Source organism: Heliangelus exortis, chromosome 1, assembly GCF_036169615.1.
Source record: "Heliangelus exortis chromosome 1, bHelExo1.hap1, whole genome shotgun sequence".
NCBI lineage: Eukaryota > Metazoa > Chordata > Aves > Apodiformes > Trochilidae > Heliangelus > Heliangelus exortis.
In genome coordinates, this window is record NC_092422.1 from 14,243,758 (window position 1) to 14,265,349 (window position 21,592).

General features: G+C 35.7%; 1 protein-coding gene across 2 annotated transcripts in view; it reads left to right on the top strand.

Annotated features, from left to right (window-relative positions):
• DYNC2H1 (dynein cytoplasmic 2 heavy chain 1) overlaps window positions 1-21,592 on the top strand; it is a 147,670-nt gene that overhangs the window by 90,222 nt on the left and 35,856 nt on the right. For both annotated transcript variants that reach the window (XM_071734517.1, XM_071734525.1), the window contains exons 79-82: window positions 921-1,076; window positions 3,015-3,090; window positions 4,909-5,120; window positions 6,890-6,994. In XM_071734517.1, the coding sequence (XP_071590618.1) occupies window positions 921-1,076; window positions 3,015-3,090; window positions 4,909-5,120; window positions 6,890-6,994 (549 nt within the window). The remainder of the gene's footprint in view (window positions 1-920; window positions 1,077-3,014; window positions 3,091-4,908; window positions 5,121-6,889; window positions 6,995-21,592) is intronic.

A 21,592-nucleotide genomic window follows, 5' to 3' on the forward strand; every position in this document is an offset into this window, starting at 1 on the left:
GCACTGATGCAGTGTTCTAAATCCTTTTGTTACCTTTTTGTTTGTATTGAATATATTGATACCCTGAAACCACAGTTATAGCCAATGGCTTGGCTAATAATCGATTCTTATGTGGTTGTGATATGTCCTTTATTATCAATCAAGATGCAATTTTTTTTTTTATTAAATAACAGTTGACTACAGTATTTTGGCAATATTTGCCAGAAGTGTGCATATACAACATATGCAGCTATGGTAATCATATGGAAATGTTAACAACCATTATGTTTCAAAAGAACATCCTTATAAATATGAAAATGTGATTTAAATATCTTAAAAATCTGTTTGCCTTCACACTTGCAAACAATTCTAAAGTGGCTGAGTGTCTAATTAGTTGTTTTTACTCTTAACCACTGTAATCTTTGTTATTATATGCACTTTAACTGCAGTTGTTACTTTTCACTATGAGCATTACCTACCTCTGTATAAGAGAACATGTAATTTTATCATACATGTATAAGGTATACATAAATAGTAGCTAAGAGAATGTCATGGCAGTGTTAGGTGAGATGGCTGTCATCACAGAAATTATATGATAGTTGAGCTTTTAAAATCAGAAGAAGTGCTCTTGTTCTTGAAGAAAAAATATTTATGTGTCCATATTTTGATAAGAGTCTGTTTTGCTCTTAAGTTCTTTTAGTGTAGTTCAGTCCTCGTATGAGTTGGTCCTTCTTAAAATTTCCTTCAGTATGTTGAAGTTATTTTCAGAATAAGATAATTCTGTTGTTAGGCTACAAGCAAATTTTTTCTTGTTAAATTTTGTTTTATTAAGAACTGTGTGTCATTTCATTAACTTATTAATCGTAAGTTAGACTTTTAGAAAATAGAATCTAAAAGTGTGAATATTTCTCTCTAGAACAGTGTTTTTCCTTCCAATGCAGGCACCTCCAGGCCTCAAAAAGAATCTCTTACGAACCTATGAATCTTGGACACCAGAGCAAATCAATAAAAAGGGAAATTTGTCTCAAGCACATTCTCTCTTTTGTTTAGCATGGTTCCATGCTGTATGCCAAGAAAGAAGAAATTATATTCCTCAGGTAATCTTTAACAAAAATTTACTCCATTTATTAACTTTTATACTTGGAAGTATTTTTCATCAAGTATATGCTGGTATATGTTATTCATTACTGTCTCTGATTGAATTGCAAAATGAGATTTTGGGTAGGCTAAATGCTCGTCCCTATGAAAATTGCTAATGTCTGCATGTGGTAGTTTTGTGACCTGTGTACTCACTGATACTGAGTCCTACAGGAGTCCTATAGGAGTGAGGACCTGTGGAAAAGATTCTGTGAATCCTTCTTTGCTTGGCACACAAAAAAATATTTTAGTGATAGGCATAACGGAACAGAGGGCATGAGAAAAAAGACACTTTGGTTTAAAACAGGAGATGACATTGTCTGCTCTTTCTGCATACAAACCGTGTACAAGGAGAAGGAAGAACAAGGGATTTTAGTAGTTTTTTTTTTCTTTTTGTGAGGGTTATATTGGTTTTCAGAGAGTGTGATGTGTTTTTTTCCTAGATAAATTTTTGTTTGAAGCAAACGTCTTTTTGGCTGTGGTTCTTTAAATTAAACAGAAGAAAACCCACAACCACTTAACAGTTTTATATCTTGTTTGGGAAATTAACCTGTAATCTGAAAGAGTTGATCTATCAGAGCTTGGAGTGCTTGAGTTTTGCTAGTTTTGACTTTGTTTTATAAGGTTGTTTGCCTTTTGCAGTGACAGTCCTGAATAAGTTAAAAATATTTGAAGTACTGATCAGGCACTTGAAGTCTCGTTTGTATTTTTTTCAAATCTGTTCATTTAGCACCAGCTTTCTGAGTGATGTAAGACATGATTACTTCTTTCTCACTGTAACTGTGTTCATCTCATGAAGAGTTAGTAATGGTTTTATTTTTTGCTCAAGATTACCTTCATCTCACTCTGCTGAACTGCAGTTAATCCCAGCTCTTTAATAATGATTTTTAGGTTGGTTTGGGTCCAAGTACAGATCTGTCAAAAAAAACCCAAAACAACATGAACAGTTTTGAGAGACTGAAGCATCTTTCCAGTTCATGACCTTCAGGGCCCCTTCAGGGCTGATAGTTTGATTGTGGTCTGTGGAGTAGCTGCAGTCTTGGCCTGAGACTGCTCCCATCTCCCATTGCCTGGCACATTTGCACATTTCTTATCATGAGTCATATGCACCTGCTCATATTGTATGATCCAAATGCAAAGGTACAGCCATAAGAAAATACAGAAATAGGAGATACCTTTTGGATCTGGATTTCCTAAGTTCTTTATCATGTATCAGTATTTATTTTTACTTACTCACTTAACATTGAAAGGTTTTGTGTGTGTTTGTGGGCTTTTTTTGTTTTGTTTTTTGTTTTGAATTACATACATTAATGCTGTATGAAGAAAAATGTCACCAAGAACATAAAGGAGGTACAAATTGAGAATGATTACAATTGGCATGTAGCAGTCAGCATTTTCACTGTAATTGTAGGAGTAATTTCTTTACTCACAGTAATCCTTTCAGTCAACAGAGAAGTTACATGAAAGAAGTAGCAAGAGCATGAAAATATAATGTATTTGAAGAATCAGGCCTGTTTATGAAAATTCAAAGGAAATGAAAATCCAAACAAGCCCTCAGAAATAAAATCTCCTAATGCAATGATATGATCATGGATGTTATCATGGTTTTGTTGAAGTAAATGCTGTTATGAAATAAAGTAATTTCAAGTTTATATTCCTGATACTCAGTGTATGGTAGTTTGTGTAACTGTGTAAAATTAGATGCACTGATAGAACTAGATTTTTTTATACTACCTCCACTGAATGTTTCCAAAGATGCTCTTACAGGGTACAGGTTGTCTCTTTTTCCATTCAGTATTAAGTATTATACAGTATTAATTAACCACATAATATTTGCATTTTACTTTATGATCTTTATTGTGTGACTAATTAATTCTTTGAATTTCTTTTAATGGTAGGGTTGGACCAAGTTTTATGAATTTTCTTTATCCGATCTCCGTGCTGGGTTTGATATTATTGATAGACTCTTTGAGGGTAAGTCACTGAAGGAAAGATTTCCCCCCTCTCTAGTACAACCCTTCTGAAGGTCTCACTTGACATTTTTAAAACATTAAAAACTTTCATGGTGATTTTAATGAATTGGTAACTTTGCGTGATTGTTTTGTTTGAAGTGGGGCCATTCTGTTTAAATGCTGCTTTGAAGGGATTTAAATGTTGCATTTAAATCTTCATTGGAACATTTTCACAAATATAAACATAGGAGCAGGTAGTTAGTTAACTACTTCAGTACAGGAAATAGTCTTGCCCTGAATCAGGTGTGCTGAGTCATCTGAGCCTTTTCTGGATGTAGCACCTGACACTTAGGTGTATCTCTTCATTAGTAAACTGATTATGGCTGAATACAGTCCCAAAGCTACTCTGCTGTCAGGTTTATTTTTTCCTATATTTGGCTTATGCAGACTGTGGCATTCTTGTAGGCAGTGACAAGGCATGGGCTGTCAGATAGGAGAGCCTGGAGAGTCTCTCTGCTAGGCAGCAGCCTAGGTGGTTAATACTGTTCAGGGCAAAAGAGAGTTTAGCTGTATGGATGCAAGGCACCTCGTGCCATCTCACCTTGAGTTCAAATGGTACCTCTGTGGCTTTACCATTAGTAGAGGTGCTGCATGAAGAGCTTTATCTTTCTACACCACTCGGATAAGAGTGGAGAAACTGCAGAGCTCATCACCAGTAAGAAAATTTGGAAAGGGTGAATCGTAAATAAAATTTTGGCAGGTTGGGTAAACCACTAATTTATATGTGCCAAGAACTATTATGCTCAGCTTTTGGAGTCCAGAGGAATAAATAGGAAATACAGGACTGCCTGGGAGATAAAGTCTTCTGTCTCCATTCCTTCCCAGTGTGAGCTTGCCCATATATTGAATAAGTGAATTTAATATGAATTAATTCCTTGAATTCAAATTCACTATTAGATAGAGCCCACTTGTTCTGTTAAATATTGTAGTATTTTCTTAATATGGGTTAATATAAAAAATTATAAAATTTAAAGTCTTCACATTTAAAATAATTTCCAAATAAATTTAGAAACTGATATTTAGGAGTAATTTGTGATCATTAACTTTAATGAGATTTAGGAATGATTAGTACATCTGGAACTGGACCCTAGTTGGACAGACTTGAAACATACAGTAATTTAAAGAGTTTGATTCTTTAAGTGTCAATGATAATTGTTAAGCCAATCATTAACTTTTGCTATGAAGATAACTCTTCTTAAGAGGAGAATGTATTTACAAACAACAGTTACCATCAATAAAACCTCCTTGAAAGTACTTATTGTTTCCTTTTTAAAAAGGACTTCAAGAAGTACATTTCTGATCAAGCTTTTATTACCTCCACATGAAAGCTATGGAGTATAAGCAGGTCATTGCCCCATGTAGTTTTTTTGGACAGCTGTGAGAGAAGGCAGGGAAAATACAGTTATTTTGAGCTTCTGGGATGTAGCTAAACCAGGGTGATCTAACTGTCATGTCAATCTGGCCAGGAAACTAATAGTAATATGCTTGGTTTTCTATGCTAAGTTGTGTAAAAGTACCTGCCATGTACTTCATTGTGTTTGAAAGATTACATTTCTAGTAATAAACATGCTAACTATTCATTTGACAAATACTAACATTCAATGACAAATACTAACATTGAAGTTTCTGCAACTTTTATTATTTGGTAATATACAAGAAAAATTATAAATCTTTAATCTGTTCATGTTTTTTTTTATTTCACTGAATAACTGCAGTAATAATAAGAAATGCTTATAATGTAATACTGTCCATTGATACAAAGATATTATTTGATTCATAGGTTCCAAAGATTTTCAGTGGGAATTTGTGCATGGTTTATTTGAAAATGCAATTTATGGAGGCCGGGTAGATAATTACTTCGATATGAGGGTTCTTCGCTCCTATTTGAAGCAGCTTTTCAATTCCCAAGTCATTGGCAGTTTCAGTGCTAGAGGCAAGAGGATGACTGGTTTCCCATGCTCAGTCTCTCTACCAAATTCCTGCAGTATCTTGGTAGGTATAAAATTTTAACACCTAGTATAGAAACTATAATAAATTATTTTCAGTAATTGTTTGGGGGAATAATTCCACAAAGAAAACCATAGTTAAAATCAAAAGGATACCTCCATTTATTTAAGACTTCTTTTGTGTGGGGCACTAATTCATGAGTTGTCAGAACCATTCTGTCAATATGCTGTCAGTCTCCTATTTTATGATAATCTGATTGGACTGTGGTGCAAAGCATGGCTATGAAGAACTGAGAAAAACCGGTTACATTTATGAAAATTACATTTTTATGTAATTTAGTTTATTAACATAATAGCACTTTTGTATAGACTGCTAAACATTCTTATAACTTCTGTATGAAATAGGAAAATCTAAATATATCTCCTTATTTACAAAATATATTGACACTGACATAATCTGCTAACATTCTGTGGAGAGTGTATGACATTTTATTTGAAGAGATAAACATGGATTCTGATTCTCTTTCTGTGTAAACAGGAGGGAATTCAACAGATTCTAAAGAACAGATCTGTCCCTGTCCTTTCACATACTGTTGTTACTATTAAGATTCATTTGCATTTTAATGACTCCATACTAGACTTCACTAATACAGAATGGAATTATGCCAGTTAAAATAAATTGCTGGCATTAGGCATTCTCTACCTGGCTTCTGACTGTTTGGGTTTGAATTTGTTTGGGTTTTTTTAATTCAAAATATGGTGGGTATTTTCTGTGTATGTGTTGAATTAATATCACAAAGAGGGAAGTAATAAATAAACCAGGCTGGTCTCTATTCATATAGAGGTCAAATAGATGAATCTTTCTTCTTCACTAGATTTAATATAACTCAATTTCTTATATGATTATTTATGTGACAGCTTATACCTTTCTGTCTTCTATATTTTATTGCAATTAGTTTTGACTTGTAGAGAACTAATAATAAAGCTCCATTCGATTACTCAAGCTAATTGTAACAGTATCACCAATTTCTATCAGTGTTTAGTGTAAAGGTCTGCTACTGTTATCTCTGAAGTGAGATTTCTTGTCAAAGTAAGTCATTAGTACATAGGACATGCTCCTGCAAGCAAAAGACAATAATGCACATGACATAATGCAGTGGGATGCAGCCAGACTTTTAAACAGTAAATTATTTTTGCCTCTAAATCCATAATAAAAGAGACATCCACACCAAAAGTCTACCTTAGCCTGCAAGGCCTATTTCTGTTTGGTACAACAGCATCAATAGTGATTATTAAACTGTAACCACTATTGAAGCTGTTCAGCTCCATCAGTTGAGCAAACCTGTTTTTACCTAAGGGATTTGACTTTCTTTCAGTGATATCTTCATATATTTAAATTTAAGTGAGAAAGTGGGTGCTCTTATTTTTATTATTATGTATTATACTCTACTATTCAAATTCCGAATGCTGAAATATTTTTTCTGTATTTTTATTAATTTACTTTTAAGTTTTCAGCAGAATTATTTCAACTACTTTTCGGAGACAGTCTTACTAAATTTTCTTTTCAGTTGATAGCATCACTATGATCAGAATTGCTCTTTTAGAGTGGGAACACTATATAAAAGAATGTGTGTATATATATATAGTTATATATATGTATATATACGTGTATATAAATAAGATACATACCAAGATATGTCATGTGTTAGATACTTATTTTAATCTTTGTGTTATGCAGTACACATAAGGAAATTCTTTTCAGCGTATACTATTAATTTCATGAGTTGAACAAAATATCCTTTGCTGCTAATACAGGATTACCGTAATATTATTGAAAGCCTTCCAGAAGATGATAAACCTGACTTTTTTGGCCTGCCTGCTAACATTGCTCGTTCATCCCAACGTATGATCAGTTCCCAGGTAAAGTTACATTTTTTTGTTGACCTCTGAATCTTTTCTACATCCATTGTAAGCTAGAGAACCCAACCACCTGTTCAAAAATATGAGTTTCTATAAGAAAGAGTATATGGAGGGATTTTTGGAATGTGTTGAGTTATATCTGTAGAATATTTTACTATAATAACAGTTATCTTTAGTTGTAAAGACATTTGTTAAGGGTTAAATATACAAACAATTATTGAGAAAGTTTACAGTAGTATAACTCAGTTCATGTTGAAGAGTATCTGGCATGTTAGTAGTTTTACTGGATGTGTTAATAATCTTAATTTAACTGCTGTCAATGGGATAGTTCTTTGAGAAAGTTCACAGCAAGTTATTAGTTTTAGCCACCAAATTCTAGTATGATAGTTTGACACATAGAATATGCATAACATTTTATGATTTTTCTAAGAGAGAAATTCTGAAGAATTCTCCCAGTAGTCAGAATCCTATCTTTACCACTAGAAATGTGAAAATTCGGAAAAATTGTTCTCACTCGAGGATAGCACCGATACTTAAAGATGTAATGAAATTCTCAATATAATGAAAAGTAAATTTCAGGGATCTCATAAAATATTAGTTTAAAAATTCACTAATTTTAAATATTTACATTATTGATTCAGGTGTAATATGTAGCAGATGTCTGTATCATAGTTAAAAGAGTTCTCAGTAATCATTTAATTGCAGTTTAGTCACACTTTGAATATATGTTTAATATGTGAGCATGGAGTTACCTTAGTGCTGCAGTAATAATCAATTATCTAAGATTTTTCACCTGTTTGTTTTAGAGTTGTCTGTAGAAGCCTTGGCTTGGTTGAGTGACCTGGGTCACCCATTATGCTGCATACTATAAATGACACACCAATGGCAGCTATTCTTATCATCCTTTTTGACCCAGAAAGTACTGTCTCTCTTGTTCTGCTCATGAGTTTGATTTTGTTGGTCTAAAAAGGGAGAAGATGGACTGATTTCAACTCTGGATGTCTTCATTAGTAATACATTGTTTGGTTTGTTGGACAAAGCTTTTAAGTAATTTGAATTAATATTTTAACAATTCCCTTGTGTGTCAATTCAGTTGCCTAAAAATTGGCATCTAAAGATGTCTTAGTGTGTTTAACACATCTACAAGGAGCTGTGTGAGGACACAGGACCCAAATGAATACATTTTCTTGGGCCAGCAGCCAGACTTCAGAGGCAAAATGGCACTAGGAGCCATTATTGAAAGAACTGCTTACCAGTGTGTGGGTACCCTGATCCAATAGAGCATCAGTCCTGAGATTCAGTCTCATATCTACCTATCCATAAGATTTTCTTGGGTTCAGATGGAATTATGCCTAACAATTGAATTGAGCCCCTAAGGCCAAGAGTCCAGGGGAGATTGACTCTGAAGTGGCTGTACCTCAGCCTGAGGTGAAATTTGGTAATGCCCATAGGCAGGTGAAAGTCCTCCTGTAATATTGGTAAATTTGTTTAAATATAGCTGTTCTCTGAAATCTATAGTTGTACTGTCAAATTGTTGGGTTTTTAAAAATATTATTAGCACATGAAATTGTAAAGCTATATAAAGACAAATCAGTAGGATGAGGGTACAGAAGGTGCTGAGGTGAGCTCAAGAACTCCTCTATTACAAAGCCATAAAATGCAGTAAGATTTAATGTAGCTCTACTTTTTGCCTTAAGATCTTTTATATAAAAATCAACTTTAAAGGCTTTTGTTTCTGTCAAATACACTGTATATTGCTGATTATTTTATGTATTTCAGCTGTGCTTACATAGAGCCATGGTTGTTAAAAATGCTAGTATTGGAAAATGAGTCCTTAGTTAATCTCCATGAAATCAGAACAGATTCAGAGTTCCTGTGTGACAGGAAATAGGTAATGAACACATTTACATGCAGACTCACACTCTACTGAATGGGTCTGTCATAGCATTGATTTTAATTTATAAACTATGGCTTATAATCAGACTGTTGCCTCATATGTGAGATGATTCTTTGTCATACGAGAGATTTCCTCATCCTTGCAGAAACAGTGTATGGCCCTTCTTTAAGCCTTAGGCAATAGAAGGAACAGAAATGGGAGATTTTTCTTAAACTGTGTTTCTACCCAGCTGCGAATCTACTCCCATTCAATTTCTGACAGTTTGGCAGCTGTCTTAGATTCACAGGTGATCCTGTGCTTCACAGTCTGAAATGGAATGATTGGTTTCTAACAGGAATATTTCTCATAAATTGATTTCCAAGCTAAAGCCAAGAAAAAGCTGAATGAAAAAAGGTAGAGGGAAGTCAGTTGCTACCAGCTAGGTTGCTATGTCACTAGCACTTTAAAGGTGAAATTAAATATTGTATCCAGTACTTCACTGATTCTGTGCTAAGTATGTGGTTTGTTCTCTTCTAATTTATCTCTACTGTCCTATATTGTTTCTCATCTACTAGCCATTATAATTTCTCAGTCTGTAGTTTTTCTAAAATCTTCCCAATGCCGAAATGAACAGAATTATATTGTCTACTTCACTGAGCTCAGGATTAGAGGAAATAGTTTTTTTAAAAGTGTACATACTTTGAAGTTACTTGTTGAAACAACTGACAGCTATTTCATCTTTAGCCATAAGTTTAGCCTCAGAGAGTTAAAATAATCATTCAGATATACATTAATTTTAAGTAACTATAACTAGCAATCTTTTAACAGTTCAAACTCTTTTTAAAAAAGTATAAAAACAAGAGTGTGATGTATTCTGTTAACCATGAAGTTAAATTAATGTAATTCTATTACAAGAAAACGAATGTCATTTTCTGACATAATTTCATTACATGAGACAGAATACTTAGATAACAGGAATGTAGATTTCACATAGACTTTTTATATTGTTTCTTTCACATTTGTAGGAATGATAATTTGTATATCTGGAGCACCAGTGTGCTGCAGCATGGTGCAGTAGTTTGCAGTTATGCAGAGATCTCTTCTGTAACCTACTGCATTGGTAATGTTTGGGTAAACCTGACAGCACTAAAAAGAAATGGGCTTTTTTCAGTAACCTTGCAAATACTGATGATACTCACAGCTATTATTTTATGCAGCAGAGAACTTCAATTTGAATCTAAGTCTGAGTATTGCTAGCTTTACTATTTTAATATGGATAATTATTTACTGAATTGTAAGAAATTATGTCATACAAAGTTTTGTAGTGTAATACAGAGAGTATTAATACTTCATGCCTACTGGTAAGAGCCATTTTTTAAAAAAGAAAACCTGAGTCATTAATGGGAATGATCTTTTCAGGAACATGACCTTTTTTTTTTCCCTGAATTTATACTTAGTTGCTTTATGTAGATACAGGTAGGGAAATTTTTAGAGGCTGTATTTCTAGAGTCCACTGTGACTCTTTGGTTCTTCCTTATCCCTCATGAATAATCTCACATCTCTTGATATGTTCTCTCTGCAGAACAGGGCTGTTAAAATAGAAAAGAACTTAGCTGACAGTGCAGCTGCAGGAGTCAGCATAGCTCATCCTGTCTATTTTACATCAGGTAGAGATTTTCTGTGCAGCTTAAACTGAGTATTCCCCATGCTCAGCAAGAGTCTTAGGCACTCGATTACAGTCATTCTCCTTTTTTCTGATCTGATAAGCCCTGTATTTTTGCCTGTATATTGGCCTGTACTAGGGTGGTTTTATCTCCAATCTAACCTATAACTAATGTCACAGCATGTGGAGCCTTACTCTAGCTTTCCTGTGGATGGGAAAGGTCTGTAATTTAGATCTTGCTCCACTCACCTTCTTGCAAAGTGGGCTTTTGGCTCCCATGTACTTTTTTCTTGTTCTTGGGGCTATATTTCTCTTCTATTAACTCCTATGAATCAATTTAATCCTTTATTATAATTTTAATAGAACCATACATGAAATGTCTTAGTGAAAATGCCATTTATCATGTGACAGAATTTTTACAGACTGAAATGGACAGGCCTATGTATGAGTTTTTACACCTTGGAAAACAGCAAGAGCTATCTTGTTCTGTACAGGTTTTAGTATAGCTGCAAGATGTACTGCCAGCAACCACTCTAGGAAGATGAAATGAGAATGCAGAGCTATTTTGTCTCCCTCCTTTCCTTGTACTTTGCACTAAGCAGACTTAGTCAATAAAGGCACTCTCAGAGTGTAGCATTCAAAACCTTTTGTTAGTGTTGTGCAATGCTATCAAATCCTGTTGAATGACTGTGCCTACAAGTAACTACAGCTTGTAACTAGTAGCTGTGTATGATGAGTTGACTGGTTAATCTAAACAGTATCCAGTAAGCATTTTTGAAAGAAGCTTTTCAATAACTGGCAAATTATCCAAGGCTCTTCAAATATCACTGCTAATTATAGTCAATATGTCCCAATTTGCTTAATGCCATTTTTCTATATGGAATACTGGGTATAATTATTTTTTGTATCTTACATTAGGGTAACAGTCAATTCTGTAGTCCTGATGGCCACACTGTTTCTGATACAAGCCAGAATGCTATTGGTCTTTTTGTCCACCTGGGCACACTTCTGGCTCATATTCAGCCAGCTGTTGATCAGTGCGTCCATGACCTTTTCCACTGGGGAATTTTCCAACCACTCTCCCCAGGCCTGCAGCATATCATGGGTCTTTTGTGGCCCAAGTGAAGGACCTGGCACTTGGCCTTGCTTAACCTCATACAACTGGTCTCAGCCCTTCAATCCAGCTTGTCCAGGTCCCTCTGCAGTCTTCTTATCCTCAAGCAGATCAACACTCCTACCCAAACTGGTTACATGTGCAGATTTACTGAGGGTGCATTTGATCCACTCATCCAGATCATAGATAAAGATGTTAAAGGGAACTGGTCCCAAAACTGAGCCCTGGCAAACACCACTGGTAACTGTCTGCCAGCTGGATTTAACTCCAGTGCTCATGTAGGATTTTGTTTATGTTCTCCAGCCAGACTGTTTCTCTCCCATTGATAGCTGCCCCTTCCCTCTTGTCATGGTTTAACCCTGGGCTGGCAAGTAACAAATGACAGATGCTCTCCATTAATAACCCTCTCCTCCCTGATAAAGAAGGGAGAGAGAATAAGGGAGAGAGACTTATGGGTTGGAAACTGAATTACACAGCTTTAGTGAAATAGTAATGATAAAAAGAAAAAAAAAAATTAAATATATACAAATATACAGGAAAATGATAACACATTCTTCCTGTCTGCCCCAATAACTCTCACGTCACCACCGAGGCTGCAGGGCAGCCCTGGGAAAGTCCAGGCTGGGCTCCTGGAGTCAGCTGCAGTTGGGAGCTGGAGGCAGGAACACAGGGATTCAGGCTGGCACAGGTCAGAAGCACAGACAGGTGAACAGACAGAATCCTCCCAGGATGCTGAAGCAAACAGGGACAGATGAAAAAGGGAGAATGCAAAGGGAAAGGAGAAGAGGAAGAAAAGAAATTTGATCCTCTAGATCCTTTAAATTTATGCTCAGTGTGACACGGATAGGATAGAATATTTTGGTGAATTTTGGTCATTTATGTTGTCTCCTCCTCTCTAAAGGAGGGTTGCAGGTATAACCTTACTCCTTTTCTCTTTCTGGAGCACAAGATGTTCCTTGGAACTGAGCAGTGGCCTTGGTCCTGCAGACCTTTCTTCGTCTGTAACTATAAACATCAAGTGTTATCAGTCCTAGAAGCAGGCATTGTTTGACAAACTTGCTGTTAATTTCAGCAAGTGCAGCTACTTACAAGAGACTCAGCTGAAAGCAAAATTACAAGACAGAAAATTAACTTTATCCTGGCCCAAACCAGGACACCTTCAAAACCACATACAGAGGCTATTGAGTACTTTGGGCTTTTATCAACTTGCCTTATGTTTTCTTGCACTTGTCAAATGCCCCAATGCCCCATGTTTTCTTTGAACTTTTGCATGTGTTTTAGAACCTGTCTCTTTGGGGTTTTTTGGGTTTTTTTTTTTTTGGGTCTGGTCTTTCTGCACAATGATTTGTTCTGAGCCTCACTCAAAAATGCTCCTCTATTCCCCTTTTTTAATCAGATCAAAGTAAAGTGCTCTTCACTGTCTCCAGTTTTCTCTCTTCCTTATGCCCCCTTCTCATGATATTCTGCTACCAATTCCCTTAATAAAGCAGTGTCTGGTTTCTTAAAGTTCAGAGTCCAAACTGCAGTTTACCTCATGTCTGTTCTCAACGTATATAAATAAATAATAAATCCTGTCTTCATTTTCAATTTTGGCTGTTAAGCAGCACTTCCAAAATTTCTTCCAGTAGTGTCGTAATTAATAATACAGCTTTTTCATGTACATAAAATATAAATATATACAGTTACAAATAATGATATTAAAAGTGCTCCTGTGTCTGAAAGGTAACTCTTAATTTGAGTTAAAATTTTCTAAGCTAGCAAATCTGTCATGAATTTTATTCAAGCTTTTAAGACATAGTTCCCATAAAAAATGTGTTGATGCAGTTCTTTCACATAGTATAAAGCTTGTGTGTTATATATTTCTCATACTCAGTAAAAATCTCATCTTGCAGATCACTGCTATAAATACCTATTTGAATGTGGACAGGAGTAGAATGCACGTTGTTATAGAGTTTATTTAGAAGTGTATAGAGATGACCCATCTGTATTCATACTTATTTCCATGTATTCATACCTTGACATTTCATACTTGTCATGAATGGCAGATGAATTATTTGAAAACAAATATGAAAAAAACAAATATTTGAGTTTGAGCTAGTAGGAGCTCAACACACAGAAATGTTATTGGTACATTACATCAGGATAGCATAAGTAAATTAAGTTGTCTGAACAAAGTCATGTTTATAAAGCCAAGCAAAAAGCATGTTGCCTAAATACACCACAGAAATACTAGCACAGAAATCTCACACTGGATGTGTTCTTTTTATAGATGAGATTGCTTAAAGAGAAAAAACCAATTTCTTTAATGAAATCCAAAGGAATGGCTCAACATACCTATGTGTAGCTGCTTAATATACTGAGCACTTAAAATAATTGCTGTTGCTCTTCTGTTTGTTCTGGGAACTTAGAAACTTTGTAGAAAAGAAAAAGAAACAAAATTATCTATTTGTATCTGTTTTGTATTTTGTGATGAGTACTTGTTAAGTTAAAATTGATAGTAAACTAATAATGGAAAACAGTATAGGGAGGTAACTAAGGTAAGAACCAGGGACAGGAAACATAAAGGGAATCTTTCCTCATTAAATGTGTTTGCAGCAATCTCATTGACTTTAGCAAAACAGCATTTTATCCTTGGGCTCTTTTTCCTTAGCTTAGCTTCTGACCTGCTCTTTATTTTCACCAACTCACTGACAGATTCTGTACCTCTTCCCACCATTTATTGCATATCTTGTTTACTTAGATTAAAACTGGTCTGTATCTTCCTGAAACTGTTGTCATATATATGATTGGAGTATAGTTCCAGTGCTATTTTTTACCTTGCTAATGACAGCAACAGAGATAGGGTGTATAGAGGAGGGTGTACAAGGACACCTGGAACTCTTCAGATTGCTGGATCATGCTTGAGATTATCCAAGTCTCCACTGCTGTTAATACTCAGTTGAAGTAAAATTAGAATATGTCCACCTGATATTACAGTCACGTATCTGACTGCAGTGGTTTTCCTATGTATAGAATAGTGGGGCTGAGGTTTGTAGTTATTTTTCTGGGTGCAATTGTAATACAATGACAGCTGCAGTTTCTTGTGAGTTTGTCAACAGACTAAATTTTCTCTCTCAAAAGATAGCTCAGCAGGACTCTGAGCACAGGTATCTAATTTTTTATGTACAGCTTCTCCATAGTAATCATGCCACATAGAGTAATATGGGTATAATTATTAAAAACCATGGAACTGAAATTATCCTTGAACTTGTTATGTTATCTCTATAGATGTCAGGCTGAACATAAATCTGTTTTCTTAAAATAATTTAACATTTATATAACTCCTGTGTCAGCTGTTACTGACATTTATTAAATGCATCCCACATCACAAACAGATAACTGGCTCTAGCAGAACCTGATGAGTAACACCAAACTGTATTTATTATTAACATGCAATCTGAGTACTTAACAAGAATTTTTAAAATAACAGTACTTTTTATATACCTGTGGTGCTACATGAGAATGTGCCAGTGGAGTGAAAGCCACAGTACTGTGCACGTTCAGAAAACACAGCTCTTTACCATTGCAGTGAATCAGTGCACAGCTTCAAGTAGCCTTATTAATTCCTATGTGAGAATATATTGTTGCTTTGCATATGAGAAGTTCTCTTCTAAGAAAAGGGTGCAATTTTCCAGTTTTCTTAAATTTTGTCAGTGTGTGTAATTAGTTAATGGCAACCACCTCTACAGACTCTTAGTTATTCTTTGGGAGAAGGTGCAATTAGAATATTGACTAGGTCAGTACTGGGCTTGTGCTGTCAATCTGCAGCATCCTGCTGTTTTTCTTTCCTTCTGCACTGAATCTTTGCTCTACAGAGAATCTTCCTGGTGCAGAGGTATATGATCCTATTCTGTATTGAAAAAGATATAGGTGATGTCAATCTCTTCCCCTTGTTTGCTTTGTCTTTTGATTAAGAAGGAATATATCTCTGTTCTAAGTCCAGTCCTACTTCATATCCTTACTGAGTGAATGCACAGCTTTGAAGTTGCCTTGAGGGAGCAACAAAAGAGCAAGGATAGATATACAACTGTTTCTTACTCATCCACATGTGGTACGAATGGTTTGGTTACGAATGCCATTTAAGTACCTGTATCATAACAACCTCCAGGGACCCTGTTCTTGCAGGGAGGCTTCATTGCAGCACAGAGACTGAAAGTCAGAGAGGTCTCATTGGTGGCTCCATCTTGCACGACTTTTGTAGCTGGACTAGGAGGAACAGTATGAGAGCATGGAGCTCTCTCCAGAGGCACATCAGACTGAAACCCCTTCCTTCTCGTGACTCAGTGAAGACACTTCAAGTGCATCAAGTCACTTTCCCAATATGTACTAAAGTGACTAGGCTATATCTTCATATCTGTAAGGTTCTTATAAAAACAGAAATAACTCCTTCAACAGCTGTGCGCATGCATATCTTGTTTAATTCAGAGAAATAAAGCATTGAAGTAATTTCTCTGCTAAGATTACATCCTATTAAAACAGATAGATGGCAGTAGTGTATCTGCTTTGGCCTTTTCTATGGATCCACTGAGAGGAGTTTGTTAGCTTTTTGTACAAAAATAAAAATCATTTTATCCGTTCCTTAGTCTTGAAAAGACCAGCAGTTATCTGACTAGCAAATCTCTCCTGTTTAGTGTTCTTAGAACAGCAGGTTGTATTTAGTTCAGGATTATTGATACTAGATTGTTTAATTTCTTTTTCAGTCAGTGACATAGAATTTCACGATATACTTTATATTTTATTTCTTTCTTTTAAATATTCTAATATAATGTGTAAAATCTGATTTTTAAAAATTATTTTTAGGATAGATTGCTTATGAAATAAATGCATGACTTAAAATACATAAATTAAACCTAGGCTTGTATCTCTTTGTGATGTAGCAGTTTTTGTAGTAGCTGTGACTTACAACACTTTTTACGTAAGTAAAACAGATAAAAATGAGAAATCTGTTCTTATCTAAGTTCCAAGGAAGGCAAAGTTAAAATCTTGACTTTTCCCCATTTATTTTTCCATTCAGTTTTATTCTCCTTTCCAAGTCAAACATAACTTCCTGCTAGTCCTATATGAAGCCACATGGGATCATCCATTGTCTTTATTATAATTTTCCATTCTGTTCGTTCTCTCTCTTAATTTCTCAAAATGTGTGAGTTTTTACTGTAATGTGTTGGTCAATGTCACAGCAGCATTTATCCACTGAAACCCATAAAGTATGCAGTAGATTAAAAACCTGAGATGCACAATGAGTTTAATAACTAGGTAAATAAATATTGACATTTTACGTTTGGCTGCCTCACCTTTATTAATATGTGCCATTTCTATTTTCTGTGCTGACAATGATTAAAAAAATACAGTGTATGAATTTTCCACTAAGAACGGAGAATATATTCAGTAGCAATTACTGTGTGCTGTTCATAGTTATTAGATGTACTGTTCATAAATAAGTTGCTCCACTGAATTTTTCTTATAAATGCTGTTAAAATAAGTTGACCTTACTATAAACAGGCAGCTCAAAGTTGTGAATAATCTTCTCACACTTCTTTAAACAGACCACTGTTGGTGATTGCTTATATTTTTCTGCTTTATGGTACATTTTTTCACATTAGTCAAAATATTTAGATGTGTATTTGGACTGGATTAGAACAACATATAAGAGCTTTTAGTTTATAATACATTAAAATAATATGTCGGGATAACAAAGGCCTCAACAACCTCCCTGGGCAACCTGTTCCATTTTTCCACTATCCATGGTAAGGAATCCAATCTAAACCTACTCTTCTCTAGTATAAAACCATTGCCTTTCATCTTATCACTACAAGCCCTTGCAAACATTTAATCTCCAGCCTTCTTGTAGGCCCCCTTCAGATACTGGAAGGTTGCTATTAAGTCTCCCTGTAGCTTTCTTTTCTCCAAGCTGAAGAACCCCAACACCCTCAGCCTGTCTTCATAGGAGAGGTGTCCCAGCCCCAGTGTAATAATTCCAGTTCTCTCAGTCACTCCTTGTAGAAAATGCCATCCAAACCTCTCACCAGCCTTATAGCTCTTCTCTGGAGATTCTCCAGGACCTCAATGTCTTTCCTATACTGCGGAGGCCAGAATTGCCCTGACCATTTTCATAGCCCTCCTCTGGACCCACTCTATCAGATCCATGTCCTTCCTGTACTGAGGGCTCCAGAGCTGGATGCAGTACTCCAAGTGAGGTCTTACCAGAGCAAAGTGGCAGAATCACCTCTCTCAATCTGCTGTCCACACTTCTTATGATGTAGCCCAGTATGCGGATGGCCTTTTGGTCTGCAAGTGTGCACTGTTGGCTCATGTCCAGCTTTTCATCCAACAAGTCCTTTTCTGCAGGGCTGGTTTCTAGAACCTCATCCCCAAGCCTGAAAGCACAGATTGTTCCAACCCAGGTGCAGGACCCTGCACTTGTTCTTGTGGAACTTCATGAGGCTCACCTGGGCCCACCTCTCCAGTTTGTCCAGGTCCTTCTGGATGACATCCCGTCCTCTAGCTAATCTACAGGACCACTCAACTTGGTATCATCTGAAAACTTGCTTATGGTGCACTTGATCCCACTGTCCATGTTGTTGTTGATAAAAATATTAAACAATACAGGTTCTAGGGAAGAACCCCAAGGGACCCCCCTTGTTACTGGTCTCCATCAGGACTTTGAGCCATTGACCACAGCCCTCTGGATGTGACCATCCAGTCAATTCCATATCCATTGAACAATCCACCCATCAAATTCTTATCTCTCCAACTTGATGAGTAGGATATTGTGGGGGACCCTGTCAAAGGCCATGCAGAATTTTAGATAGATGGCACGCACTGCTTTTCCCTTGCCAACTGATTAGTCATTTCACTGTAGAAAGCCACTAGGTTTGTCAGGCAGGATTTTCCCCTAGTAAAGCCATGGTGGCTGTCTTGAATCACCTCCCTGTTCTCTGTGTGCCTTAGTGTGTCTTCTAGGATGATCTGTTCCATGATCTTCCCAGGCACAGAGGTAAAGCTGACAGGTTGGTAGTTCCCAGGGTCCTCCTTTCTACCCTTTTTAAAAATGGCCATGACTTCTCAAATATCGTAGAGAGTGGCTTGGCATCTACATCTGCCAGTTCCCTCAGGATGCTGGGATGCATCTCATCAGGCCCCATGGACCAGTGTATCTTAAGGTTCCTCAGATGGTCATGAACCTTGTCTTCACTTACAGTGTGGGGGACTTTGTCTTTCTGGGCTCCATCTTGAGGACCATCAAAATGAGAGCCATGAGGAGAAGGGTTGCCAGTGAAGACTGAAGCAAAGAAGTTGTTGACAATCTTAGGCTTCTCCTCACCTGTTTTTATCAGTGTTTTATCACCACTGTGGCTCAGCAGGGGGGTACTCTTTCTGTAACCTTCCTTTTCTGGTTTACATTTCTGTAGACATCTCATGCCAAGTTCAATTCTAGCTGCACCTTGGCTTTCCTTACCTCTTCCCTGCACAACCAGGTGACATCCCTATACTCTTCTCAGGATACCTGTCCCCTTTTCCACTGCCTGTGTATGCCCATCTTGCCTTTTAGTTTGACCAGAAGATCTTGACTGACATTTGAAGTCAGCACTGCAAGAAACATCACAGCAATTTGTGAGAATAAATACTTACACCATTCAAGTTCTAAAGTCAAAGTTGTCATCATTAATTAAGCAGTAACATGAGTTACTATTTTACAATCTCTGATTTGGACAGATTTCATGGATATAAAGCATGACACACACAAAATGTCCATCAAATCCTCAGTCACTTAGCAAAAGTTTGGGATGCTAAAGCGGTTCAAAGTTAGGTCAACGTGAATATTTTGACATGACTAAAATATATTTTCCTCTGTTTCTTGAAGGTAAATGACTGTTCTAGGCTAAAATTTTAAAAAAATATTCAGGCTGAAAGAGTACATGAAGTCTCAGCCCAAAACATTAATTTTTAAAAATTACAGTCAATTGGAAACAGTGTGCTGTCATGGAAGCTTTAATAGGAAGTTATGCTACCCTCATACCTGTTACACTTGAGAGAAGAAGTGGTATGAACTGGAAAGAGGTAAAGAATTTATATGAATATTTAATAAAAATCACAGTATGTTACAGTACTCTAGAACACTCAGAGTTAAAACTTGAGTCAGTATTTTTAAGTGCTTAACTTTTTGCAATCAAATCCCAATATTTTTGAGCTACATTGATAAAATATACAAGCAGAAAGAGATTACATGCACTGAACAAAAAAGGTTGAAATAATGGATAGATAGTGTATTTCCTGTTTAAATTATATTGACAAATTTCATAATTAGATAATTAGAAATTGGCAGTTAACTTTATTTACTGGAGTTAGATAATACTATAATTACTTGATCTTGCAGTCACTACTTCTGAATTCATTTTAGCAACATGGAGATAAGTGTTCATACCTATGAAGGTATACCTTTAAAAATAATGCAATACTTAATATTTTAAACCCCCCATATTCACAAGGCAATCACATAAGCTTTTTTCATCTTTACAGTATAAATATGCAAGTTTATATGAAGTACTGCTTACTGAATTAGCAGGTAAAGTATATTTGATATAAATGTTTTACTTCTTTGCAAATGATAGCGGACAGCTATCAAAAAACAAATTGTACAAACCACAACTATAGCTAAAAAAAATGATACCTAGGAGGCACAAATGTGTGTTTATTATCTGCATTGCTTGTCAGAACATTTGCTCATGTGTGGAGTGAAAAGGAGGAAGCATAACAGGAATGATAAAGATTCTATAATCAAAAGACTAATTGAAGAAAATATTTTTTTGCTAAATTAAATAAGCATCTTTTATGCTATTCATAATAGCTTGAGCACACAAAGAATTATTAAAGTTCAAAAGAAAGTTATGAGAATGAGTGGATGAAATGGTATTTTCCATAACAGAAGCTATACTGAGCACTGGCTTGTATTTTCTTTTCCTCCCTTTAGCTGCCAGAATATGTGCAGAAGCCCTTCTTGTAGGCCTTTGCATCCTTTGCTAGTTTCAAATCCAGCTGGCATATGGCTTTCCTTACTTCATCCTAACACAGCTGAGCAATGCCTTTAGATCCCTGCTGGATAGTCCCATCCATGCTCCCATCTTCATGGGTTACCTTTTTACATGTGAGATCACTGCCTTCCTCTTCATCCATATTGATTTCCTCCTGCTCTTGTTCTCTGCCTTGCTTATCATGATTTCTTCCTGCACATCAGAAAAGACTGTTCTTGTGTTTTGAGGAATCTGTTCTTGAAGATTAACTTTTTTGCTTCAGAGGAAGAAAATGAAACAGAAAGCACATCATTGCACATCTTTCAAGAATAGAAAATAAGTCAATATCCATCAGAAATAACTTGACTTCTTGGCTCATTCTGTCTAACATTTAAATAGTCTAGTCCTTCTGAATGATTAAGATTTTTTTCATTATCAGATAACCCTTCTTTCTGAAATATTAGTAGTTTTAATTGCTGGTTTGTTTGGGGTTTTTTTTTCTTTAATAAGGAGGCCATTTTTTCATTTACAGATGGAGCCTACTTAAAGGCAGAGCTTTAGTTTTGTCTGTAGATTTTTTGGAAAAGAGGCTTTTTAATTAATTATATACCTCATTAATTTTAAATTACAGTAGAACAAAGGCAATGACTAATAAGAAAAATATAGATTTTGTTTGTTTTGGGATTAGTATGAATGAGAGTCAATTATGTTCTACATATCAGTATGGGTAATTGGATATTTTTTCTGTTTTGAATATATCTGGGTTAGTAATTAAGTATGCAGAAAAGTACTTGGTCCATAGATAAATCAGAGAGTATTTGCTATTGTGTTATTCTTTTGTACTTAAAAAAACCTTTGTCTATCCTTCTTCAAGACTTGCATTTGTATTCTCATCACT